The 12,227-nt window shown below is 42.7% G+C and overlaps 1 protein-coding gene across 1 annotated transcript in view; it reads left to right on the top strand.

Moving 5' to 3' along the window:
• CDC5L (cell division cycle 5 like) overlaps nucleotides 1-11,918 on the top strand; it is a 31,074-nt gene extending 19,156 nt beyond the window's left edge. Inside the window, exons 15-16 of the mRNA XM_042832669.1 lie at nucleotides 10,211-10,423; nucleotides 11,603-11,918. Coding sequence (XP_042688603.1) covers nucleotides 10,211-10,423; nucleotides 11,603-11,707 — 318 coding nt within the window. The 3' untranslated portion in view covers nucleotides 11,708-11,918. The remainder of the gene's footprint in view (nucleotides 1-10,210; nucleotides 10,424-11,602) is intronic.
• Nucleotides 11,919-12,227: the final 309 nt, after the last annotated feature.

The raw sequence follows: 12,227 nt of genomic DNA, 5'->3' as shown, positions 1-12,227 counted from the left end.
CAGCAGTCATAAGCATTAAGATTTGATGAAATATCCTAGAATTGAGCCAAATTCTATCCTTCCTAGATTGCTGCTCTGTGTTTGAGTTGCTCCATAGACTGCTTCTTGTGATCGTTTGCCAATCTGACTTTCTTATCTTCATTCCAGCCCTGTTCAGATCCTCTGTTCTGAGCTCTGTCAGCCTCTGTCATGTGTTGCTCGTAGGTAAAATGCAGTGTGAGTGCAGTTAGCTGGTTCACACAGCAGTTTTGGAACTTTAACCCTGCTATCCAGTCATATTGGAGTTGTGATCTGCATAAGAAAAAGAAAAGCTCACAGGCAACTTACACTTGAAACAGTGTGTTGATTTGGTGTGTGCCCTGAATTTGGGCAGTCCTGTGCTAACAGTGCGTTTTCTGATACTGGATTTTTTTGTTTGTTTCAGCAGCAATTATCAGAATCCCTCACTCTCTCATGCTTAATCAGTTAGGGCTGTGTGGGGAAGAAATCATCTGAGATATATTGGGCTCATTAGAAAAGAGTGGTTTGGTCCTTTTCACAGTGATTTCCTTTGCCCCCTACCCAAACAATAAGAAATGCCCAAGGAGGCTGTGGATGCCCCATCCCTGCAGGCATTCAAGGCCAGGCTGGATGTGGCTCTGGGCAGCCTGGGCTGCTGGTTGGCGACCTGCACACAGCAGGGGGTTGGGACTGGAGGAGCGCTGTGGGCCTTTGCAACCCAGGCCATGCTGGGATTCTATGAAATGCAAAAATAGATAGCTTGCTTGGTAAAACTCAACTCTTTGAAAGGGCAGATAACAGCAGGACAAGGGATATGGTTTGAAGTTGAGGGAGGGCAGATTGGGGTTGGATGTCAGGGGGAAGTTGTGTGCTGTGAGAGTGGTGAGGTGCTGGAACAGCTGCCCAGAGAGGCTGTGATGCCCCGTCCATCCCTGGAGGTGTTCAAGGCCAGGTTGGATGGGGCCCTGGGCAGCCTGGGCTGCTGTGAAATGGGGAGGTTGGTGGCCCTGCCTGTGACGGGGGATTTGGAGCTTCATGATCCTTGAGGTCCCTTCCAACCCAGGCCATTCTATGATAAGATTCTATGATAAAATTTAAGCTAGTTTTAAATTGCACAGAACATGTGCTCAGATTTGCAGTATGTCATTATCTGTTTTCTAGAATACAATTTTAACCTAAAAGATTCTTTAAATTATGCAAGCATGAGGCTACTTTTTCCCAATGGTAAAAGGAAAGTTCATTTTCTTAAGTTTTCCTGTGTTTAATGTCAGTGTATCTACAAGTAAACAGCTGCAAACACCTCCTACCATGGAAACAACATCTTAGGGGATAGTTAGGCTGAATCTCCGCCTGATTCACGTGAAATGCAGAATGGGTGTGTTTTGTAATATCTGCTGACCGAGGATTTAGTCTGCACGTAGACTCCCTGAGTGTTGGGCCACCGTTTGGGCCATGAGCAGGTCATCTCCGTGGAGCTGGGATTCGAGCAGCTTGGCCTTAGTGCTGAGTGCCTGTCATGCTGCTGCTTGCCCAGCAGAGAGCACCACCGTCCCACATAACGCTGCTCTCCTCTTGCTGTGTTTTTCTGACAGCTTTGCAAGCACAGCAGCACCCAGCTTGCATGGCAGGAGGGGCTGTGCTGGCATCCCACTAGCAATCAGAGGGCTGTAACAAATTTGTGTACAAATACTTTGGAAATTTAGATATTCTACACCCAAAACTGCTTTAGAAGTAGATTATTAAAGCTGCGAAGTCAAACAGCCAAAGTTAGGGAATGCACAAGCAGCCTTACTCTGGCAGCTTTAATTTCCCTATGCATATACATTATGAGACAGTCTTTAATTTTGTGATTACAGCCTAGTTTTTTTCCACAGACTCATTTACTGCGAGGATGGATGGTATTTGCTTAATGAGTAGCTATTGAATATTTTGTTTTCTCATCATTGTTCAGTGTGTGGCCCTCTGCCTTTATGCTGCAGATTATTTCTGAGGTCTGCATTGATTACTTCTGTGTGGGCTTCTTTATGCTGTTCATCTCTGTTTATATCCTCCCAGTATTTGAATAAATGGTTGCCAGTGGTATTAAGGATAGTGAAGCAGGGTGAGATCAAAAAAATCATTTATTCAGCTCCTTCTGCATTGTTCATTCTGTCAGTACTTGTTCTCTGGTCAGCTAGCTAGTATTGCACAGACTGAAGGCCCTGTCAAGAGGAAAGCTTTCATTTGCTTATCAGCATGGTGTGGGACTCCATGAAAGAGACAGGTAACAAAAGCACTGCCAGCTTTGGCTGTCGTCAGTCGCTGTGATCATCAAGCTCCACGTCTTGCTAACATCTTCAGATTAGCCAGAAGCTTTGAGCTCTGCTAGACAAGGAAATAATTGCTTGGTGCACTCAGAGTGAGGTGAGAGCAAGCTTGTTCATGCCTTCACCACACCCTAATTAGGCTGGCTGCAGGTGCAGGGATAGGACTGGGTTGCCTTTCACTGGTGTTTGTTGAGTGCAGGTGAACTTTGCAGAGTTAAATTGGAGCTGAAGAGCACCACACGTGTATGCAGACTGTGGTTCATTGCAGCTCTGTTGCCTGCCCTATGTAGAAATGTCTTAAAAGAGATATATAGAGGTATAGTTCTCAAAGTATAGATTACCAGCTGGCCTGTTTTAGTTAATAATAAATTGAAAGCATAGTAGTTCAATGAACAAACGAGTATAGAATGGAAATAAAAAGAAATGGAAAATCAACACAGCTTTTTTTTCCTTTCCTGTTCCTCAGAAATGATAAAACCTGCCTTCATTTTAAGGTTTTCCCAAGGAATGTTATCTGAAAGCAGTATCAGTTGAAGTAATTATTGTAATGGGAAGTATCAGAAAAATGCAGTACCCCAAGGTATTTGCTTGTTCTCTGTCTTCTTAGGAGAGAACAAAAACTGAAATAGGATCTGCCAGCAACAACTGATACTGGTCAGCTCTCGGGCTGCCTCTTGTCTTTCCTGTTGCACTAAGAGGAGTAGGAAAAAGCCACGACTGCTCAGTGGTAGGTGCTGGGGCCAGCTGCACGTTGTGCAGTCGCTGTGTGCTGCTTCCCTGTGGGACTGCTAACACCCTGTGTGAAAATGACAGCCATTTCCAGCACTGCCTTTATGTCTCAGTGATTGGATCGATGGTGTGGACAAGTGGTGTCTTTTCTCTAATTGGCTTCGTTTTGCTACCTGTGTGATTTAGTGGTGGCAGCTTTGTGTATGTGGGCACAGCAGGTCAGTGCTGTTACTGATGGACTTGAGGAGGCAAAGCAGAGCAACCATGAAGAGCTTCTGTTTGCTTGGATATCTTGCCCAGGCATCATCTATAGTAATACACAATACAATGATAGATTTAGCTTGGAATACTGGAACATATTTCCATGTATTACTAATTCTTTTTGTGTCTCCTTTGAATATTTTAGCCACTGTAAATGGGAGGAGGGTACAACTTGAACATTTAGAAGTCACGATGTTTTGTGTCCATGCAGGTTAATCCCCCTGATTTCACTGTGAGTCAGTGGTACAGTTTGCTTTTGCTTGAATCTAGGTGGGATTTCCTGATCTTTGCATTTACTTCTACAGATGTGGTGTATTTGTTCCAGGGTGGCTATCCTGCAGGGTTAGTCCTTTCACAGACGGGAGTGTTCTCAAGCACAGTGGCACTGAGTTACTATATCAGTTCTCTGCAACACCTTGCATTTGTTTCTCTTCCGAGCAGCACGCTTACAAAGCAAACTATTCCTACCCCGGGTTATGTGTTAAGCCAGGAACCTTATCAAGAGAAAGGAAGTAGTAGAGGCATCTGTTGAAGCTAATTGCTTCCCTTTGTAATTCAGAACATGAGATGTGTTTGCCAGTGTTACTTTCTATTTGAAGAGTTCATAATGTTGGCTTTGCTGCTTTCAGGTACTTCTATTAACATTGTGGTAGCTTTGTCCTCGTTACACTTGATTACATCAGATTACAAGTCCATGCAGTATTGTAGTTTTGTAGGGTTTTTCTCCTGGTTAACACAAATGGATAGCAGATGCATTAAGAATAGTCTTTACCTCTGTGTGATAACACTGTTAACTAAAACCACTTTTAACTCCTTACCAGTCTGTGTGGTAGATAGGAGGCTCTCATGCTTCTGCTGATGCTGAAAAGCAGCAGCATCTCTGCACTGTCTCCAGCAGCTCCCTGTAATGATTTCTCACCTTGTAGTAATGCTTCTGCAACTCCACATTAATCTGGTTTTGTTCCTTGATCTGGCAGCAGGTAAATTATTTTTAGATGAAGAACCAGACCCCTTTCTGTAGCAGCTGGCTGTTAGGTCAGCTTAGCCTGTGATATATCGCATCTTCACTTGCAGGATTTGGGATTATTTGTGAGATCTGTAATGAGGCTGCTGTCCGTAACTTGTGCTGCAATAAATAAAAGTTCTTCTGTAGCCAAGGATAACTTATGTCTGGAGTAAGAAAAGACACCCTGCCTGAGAAGATAACTGATGTAGCCAGAAACACATTTTCTCTCTAGCGTCTGTGTATTCGCTGCCTATTTTTAAACAAGTCCCATGAGTTCAGCTTCAATACACTTCATTGTAGCCTCCTAACTAAAACAAAACTGCAGTTGCCTTAGGCTTCCCTTGTTTTTGGTGGAGAGACAAGGCACCTCCTGAGAGCAACTCTGCCTGCCTAGGAGTTGTATTTCCCTCTGGAGGCTTCTACTTTTCTCTTTTGATTACAGAGGCACCTGCAGCATCTCAGATAAGCGAAACAAAACTAGGTCTTAATGTCTCCTTCAGTTCCTCTGTCTCTGGAACAGGATTTAATGTCTGCTTTATGGAATTCTGTGAAGTTGTTTGCAAGGCACTTGCAGACTTGTGTCTGAAAATCACTTCCTAAAACTGCTAAATCTTAAGTGTGCTTGTAATAGCTGGAAAGTAATCTTTCCAGTTCACTACTTGTTCTGTGGAGCTTTGCATCTTTGCTTTTTAAAAGTTTGGAATAAAAACCAGGTAAATACTTTAGGTAAGGGAGCATACAAACAGAAGTAAGAGTGGCTGTTTGTGAGGGTGGATGGTGATGGGACAAGGGGAATGGTTTTAAAGTGAGACAGGGGAGGTTTGGGTTGGATATGAGGAGGAAGTTTTTCCCCCAGAGGGTGGTGAGGCACTGGCACAGGTTGCCCAAGGAGGCTGTGGATGCCCCATCCCTGCAGGCATTCAAGGCCAGGCTGGATGTGGCTCTGGGCAGCCTGGGCTGCTGGTTGGCGACCTGCACACAGCAGGGGTTGGAGCTGGAGGAGCGCTGTGGGCCTTTGCAACCCAGGCCATGCTGGGATTCTAAGTTGACAATACTGAAACGAAAATGTGTCAGTCCAATGTGAAGTCAAATTGAAGACATTTAGTCAAGATCACAAGAAGTAAGAAGCCAATAATGAGAAAATTGCTATAAAATCAACTGTTTGCATTGCTCTCTGGAAAAAAAGTTTAAGAGCAAAAGGACAGTAGTGTTACCCGGGGCTGAGAGCCTGAGCAACACCATTACTGTAAGCACTGAAGTCCCAGGGAACAGCTGGATTTAAGTAAAACTCTGCTTTCCTCCTCCCTGCTCGTGGCAGTGACACTATCAGTGGGGTACATGGTGAGCTGCTGGCCATAAGTATAACTGGTGGGGGAAACCAAGGGCTCAGTATACTGTCAGTTTAGAGTCCTAGAATGGCATGGGTTGCAAAGGACCACAGTGCTCACCCAGTTCCAACCCCCTGCTGTGTGCAGGGTCACCAACCAGCAGCCCAGGCTGCCCAGAGCCACATCCAGCCTGGTCTTCTCAGGTCGTAATGTTTTGTGGGGGCTGGGTTAACTCTTTTGTGTAGAAGAAAGCCTTTCTCCATTTGCTTACTTCACCTCTTCAGTCCAGGTTGAGCCAAAACACCTGAAATGGACAGGAAAAAAAGAGTTCTTTAAAGTGTATTGCATTTTTATTGCCAGTTGCTCATAGTATGGGGAAATCTTTCCTGTGTCTGTAACAATTGGTTTCCTACGTGTTGTTTGGGTAAACTTGGTCTATGAACTCACAGGACTGTTAGGGAGCAGCCTGAGAAGCTGGGGTCTGCAGTGATCCTTCTTGAGGTTAATAATGCTGTGCTTGTTGTGTTATCTTATTACACAGCAGCAACCACTCAGTGCTTACTGATAATCAATGCTGTTAGCCTGTGGTAATTGCTGGCTGTCATCTGACTGCGATTCTTCTTCTAGGCAGAGGTGAAAGGTTTCAGAAAAGCTTAGTAAGAAGACATACCCTGATTTTCTTTTTTAAGCTGTGCTCTTGTAGCTGTGTTTCTGCTTGTTCTTTGTATCTAGCCTATGCTGTCTTACTCCATGGTCCTGCCAACTCATGGTACTGTGCTTGAAGACAAGGCATAATTTCTGAAAACATAGTTCACATGGGCATTACTCATGGGTTATTGGTTTTGTCTGTGGATAGACAACAGCCTGCTGATAGCAGTAGTAAATCATTTTGATAAATGGTCATTAAATGATAGAGTGTTTTGACATAGAGCAGTTAATGAGTTCTTGTATAAAAGCATGCTCTCAGGGCACCAGCCAGCTTGTTCAGGCAGATCACCTAAATGAATATAAAGAGTTCACTGGTGTTCAGTCATCGTTGGCCCTGGCATGGTGTGAAATTCTTCCTGTTAAATGAAAAAACATTGCTTTTCAGTCAATCTCTCTTCCCTAGATGATGCTCTTAGAACCCTGTGATTACTGCTGTTGCTCTGAGTGCTATTCTCTGTAGTCCAGTGTCAGAAACTGGTCACCATTCTCTAGGTAGGTAGGCATGGAGGAAGATTTGGGATGGGGTAAGTCCCTGCACTTCCCCTGGGCTGGTGGATTGTTTTACCCATGTCTGTGTGTGCTATTCCCATTTTGCTGAAACTGGCACAATAGACAACGGAACTGAAGCTGGCCAAGAAGCAGTACAAAATAAATAAGTAAGTGGAGAAATCTTTGCAGTGTCTTTACATTTTCTGCTAGGCTCATGGGGGAAATGGTCGTCAGATTTTACTGAAATCCATTTCTTAGCTTTAAGCAAATAATGTAGGCTACTGTTTAAACACACCTCTTCATAACTGCTCGGAATTCTTTGCTTGGTATCTGAGCCTTAAAATTTTACGAAGCTTGAACTAAAATTATATGCAGTTATTGGCATTAATGCAGCAGTCAGCAATTTTTCATAAATAGCATTTGTTACAAAAGCAGAGACCTCCTTTTGACCTTCTGGTAGTAGGTCCTAAAATCTTGTAGATGGGAGAGGGAAGGAGAGGTGGTGAGTGTTCACATGGCTCTGTATAAGCAGGGAAGGAAGAAAGGGCTGTTATTTCTGGTTTAAAAAACTTGATTATTTTTTTTTTAACGCAGCAGTGAGGCCTGTGGTAGTCTGAGATAGACAGGGAGCTGAGCAGAATAGCGAGGGCTGAACAGCAATAGGAGCTGCAGTAGGTAAAAGCAAGAATCTGTCTCCAGTATAAGCTTGGATATATTAAGTCCATGTTAAGTCAGTGCCTGAAAACTTCAGAATTCTTAAGTAGTTGAGGTCTGTTATTTTAACAAGCATTAGATTTGAACTAGTATTTGTTTTTTTAATGGAGAAAGAAAAAGAGGAAGTTTTCTATGTGGTCTTTCTTTACCTGTTTGAGAATAATGGCATTTTCCCCAGAGGGTGGTGAGGCACTGGCACAGGTTGCCCAAGGAGGCTGTGGATGCCCCATCCCTGCAGGCATTCAAGGCCAGGCTGGATGTGGCTCTGGGCAGCCTGGGCTGCTGGTTGGCGACCTGCACACAGCAGGGGGTTGGAACTGGATGAGCCTTTGCAACACAGGCCGTGCAGTGATAATGGCATTCTGATTGCAGTCTCATGTCACACTGAGCACACACTGTCATCTGTAATGCTGTGGAACAGCATGGGACAGTTGGACTGTGTTACATCAGACCTCTGTTATAAATAAAATCCTGTTTGCCTGTGCATCCATCTATTCCACGATCTCTAAATGTCAGGAGCTCTCAGCACACATTTCTTATCCAAGAAGCAGTAATTGGCAAATAGTTCATTTACCACACAGCTGTATTTGTTGTTGCTGTAATAGCATATTATTTACCAGTGAAGACATTTAAAGCTTTCATACTTTTCCATCAGAGAGTATCCTCACAAATCCCTAATCTATTTATTTGATTTTCTCTAGATTTATGTAAATATTGAAAAAGAGGCGCCTTTCTGTATATTTAAAGCACCTTGGGCATACGGTAAGACTGCATTGCAAACAAAATCTGAAAAGTGGAGCAGTCTGCATCTGTCTCCCCAGGAGCAAACTAGGCAGCTCAAAAGCTCACATTTCTCCTTCTCTCTCCCATTAACAGTTTTCTCCCATTGTCATTCACTTTTTTTTTTTTTTTTTTTAAATATCACTACACCACGTATTAAAACTGTTTTAAAGAACTGAATAAATTGTTAAGGAGTAGGACATTTGAAAGAAACATGCAGCTGGGTGAAGGCTTACCCCATCCCCAGGCTCCGATATAAGTGCTCCAGTAATGTGGGGCTGTGAACAGGTTGGTGAAATTCACTTAACTGATCACAGTTTGAGAGGCCAAAGCCCTCTTGTTGAGTGAGTCTCTTACACAAGGTTTCATAGCATGGCCTGGGTTGCAAAGGCCCACAGCGCTCCTCCAGTTCCAACCCCCTGCTGTGTGCAGGTCGCCAACCAGCAGCCCAGGCTGCCCAGAGCCACATCCAGCCTGGCCTTGAATGCCTGCAGGGATGGGGCATCCACAGCCTCCTTGGGCAACCTGTGCCAGTGCCTCACCACCCTCGGGGGGAAAAACTTCCTCCTAATAATTTGATTTTATGAAGCGTGCTTTTTTTTTTCTTTTTTTTCCCTTAAATGAGATAGCATGGAAGAAAATAGCCAAGTAACCTTATGTCTGTGCTTGGAGGTGTGAAATGCTGCACTTCTCCCAAACTTTGTTTGGTTTTATATTCCTGTGTTACTTGCAGATCCGTTAAGGATTTCTTTGGTGCTCTCTACCAGACTTAGAAACTGCTGGTGGCCATTTCGTGCTTTGCCTCCCTTTTGGTTTTGCCCAACTGAGTACACATAGAAAAATACGCAAAGGGTTCTTTTTTGTACCACGTAGAATGAAACATTTATAACATGTTAACATGATTATGCTTGTTTATTTTTGCATTGTGTCCCAGGTGGCAGAATTTCAGAATTATCACTGGGTTGTGGCTTTAGAGAGCTTGAACTCATCTGGGGAAACCAAGACTTCTGAATCAGGATGCACCAGCTTGCAGTTAGCAGACAGTACAGGAAGGAGAGTTTCACTTTCACCATACCAATTGCTTTCTGGTTTTGATACTGCATTTTAATCTCATCACGTTGTCACATCTGTTGTGTATGGTATTGGACTGTAAATTGTGGGGTTTTGCTTCTGGCTTTTGCCACTCACCTGAGGCAGCTGATTCATTGTGCTATCTTAGTGCCTGCTAGCTGAAGATAATCTTACGTTCTCACTTTGAGATCCATGAGGGAAAAGCCCTGTGTAAAAGGCAGTGTTACTTGAGAGGCCACTGAGGAGTTAGCAAGCTTATAATATGGCACAGAAAGGAATAATACTGCAACACTGGAGTGCTGCAGTAAATCTGAATGGGAGATCTGATAGATAGGTGAGGTCACTTTATTTTAAGCCAAAGCCAACTTCACCTCTGCAGTCTCATACCCACACGCTCACAGATTGAAACATGTAGCTGTTTTTGTAGATAAATAATATAATCTTAAAAAAAAAAAAAAAAACAACACATTTCTTCATCTGATTTTCCTTTGCTGAGGCACAGAACATCGGTGCTACTGAGGGGTGGCACAGCAAGCTGTCATATACATGTCTTGACTGCCTATTTGACAACAGCAGCAATTCCTATCTGTAAGGCTATACTCCTAACGTGTAATCACTCCTTCAAAGCCTACTTGCACTGCTCAGATCTTAATCTTGCAATCTCTTCTAGGTTGTTGTAAAATGTGCGGTGGGTGATGTGTTAATAGAAATCAAAGAACTCCAACTCCATGCTGTGCAGCAGATTTTGGCTTTTTTTTTTTTTTTTTTTTAACTTCTGGATAATTAAAACAATTCCTGATTCCTGATCATTCTGACAGATAAACAGAGGTCATATGACAACTGAAGCAAAGAGGGCTGCCAAGATGGAAAAGAAGCTGAAGATTTTGCTTGGTGGTTATCAGTCTCGAGCAATGGGCCTCATCAAACAGCTGAATGACTTGTGGGACCAAATAGAGCAGGCACACCTGGAGCTGCGTACCTTTGAGGAACTGAAGAAACATGAAGATGCTGCTATTCCACGGAGACTGGAGGTGAGTTTCCTCAGTGTGATGCCTTAGATCAAACGCAGACATTTTGTGGAAAGGATGTTTTTACAAAGCAAACTCTGAAGTTCACAGCCTGAGTTTGTACCAAGTTTTTAATGGTCTTCTTAAATTATACTTTTGCCTATTACCAGGCTCCTCTGCTGCACATTTCACTATCAAAGGTTCTGTGACATATTACAAGCTGGTACTAATCTACTAGCGTGTTCTTTAACTTTGCTTTTACTTTATTTCCTTGTGTGGTTTATTTTATTAATCTTCTGCTATGCATGTCAGCAGAGGTTCTGTGTCGGTCTTAATTTGGCTTGTTTTGTTTTTAATTACTGCTGGAACTTAAGAGTAGATCTGCAAGTTGTGTAAAGCTTTCTATTACCTTAAAAGTCAGTGAACCTGAATTTATAGTGAAATCCTTTTTTTTTTAAACCTTGATTGTATTCCTCTCTTAAACTGTGTTGTTGTTGTCAGATAAATGGACTTCTATAAACTGATATCATAACATCATTTTGGAACTGAATTTTAACATGGTCCACAGTTTCAGCAGCTAAATAGCTGTGGTGCCATTTCAGTTTTGAGCTGCCCTCCGTGTTCAGGCTCTTGCTTGAGCTCTACTCAACTCAGCAGGCTTGAGTTGCTGGCTGTCTGTCATTTGTGATCTTGACCATTGCCCCTGAGTAATACCAGCCTGCCTTGCTGGTTCTAAGTGATCAGGATGACTTTGAGGAGGAAAGAGGAGCTTCAAAGAGAAATACAAGAGTGAAAGGATATAAAATGAGCTCGTAGCTGGCAGTTTCAGAACCAGCAGTAGCTCTCATTCACACACTGCAGCATTAGCAGAACGGGATCTGTGGAAGGCATTACTGCAGGAAGGTTGGAAGTACTGCAGGCTGTACTGAGCAGGGTTGACTAAAAAGGTTTCTGAAAACTTTGTGGAAGAGGAGAATAGTAGATAACTGTTTTTTACAGGGAAATGCTTATGTGAAACCTCCCTTTCTGAAGCATTTCTTATCACCTGCTGTTAAAAACAGGATGCTGAAATAAGATGACCAGAATGCTGTCGTTTTTCAAATAATTTTGTATTCTTGTATCTCAGCTTCCTCAGAAGGAACTGAAATCTAACCTTTGCTAAAGATCTGCAGACATGTGACTGACGGATTGTTTTCCTTTCAGTGTCTGAAGGAAGATGTGCAGCGACAGCAGGAGAGAGAAAAGGAGCTCCAGCAGAGATTTGCTGATTTCATGTTGGATAAAGAGACTTTTCAGTCGAAGTATTAAAGCACAGAGTTCCTTCATCACTGATGTAAGGTTTTTCAAGTATGCAGATACTTCTCCAGCAGCTTTTGCCATCAGTTGCAGAAAGCAAACGTAGTCTGCTGTTTGTATCTCACCCACTTTTTTTCCATTACTGGACTATTTCTGATGCTGTAGGTATGAATGGCTTTGTCAAGGATTTAAAAAAAAAAAAAAAAAAAAAAAAAGATTGAAATCTCCAACCCTTCATTAAAAGAAAACCATCACTGTGGTATGATTTTAGCCATGTCTTCATTTACTAGGATCATCACATTATTCCTGGTATTTTATCAGTCTTAAGATCTGTAAGGTAGATGCCTGCAGAGTAATGCCTTTTGAATAAACCTGGAATGTCAAAAATAATCATGAAATGAAATGTCTGTCTTTTGACTAAAAAAAAAAATCCACCCCAGCCCAGATATCTGTCATGATACTGAATAAATTATTGTTAATTATTCTTCCCCACTTTTTAGTTCCCCTCAAAAAAACTCTTACAACAGGTAGG

The sequence above is a fragment of the Centrocercus urophasianus genome, unplaced genomic scaffold, assembly GCF_019232065.1.
Source record: "Centrocercus urophasianus isolate 14NV4802_14NV808 unplaced genomic scaffold, USGS_Curo_1.0 seq_39, whole genome shotgun sequence".
Lineage (NCBI taxonomy): Eukaryota > Metazoa > Chordata > Aves > Galliformes > Phasianidae > Centrocercus > Centrocercus urophasianus.
Note: the sequence above shows the minus strand (reverse complement) of the source record. Positions and strands in the feature narration are given on the sequence as shown.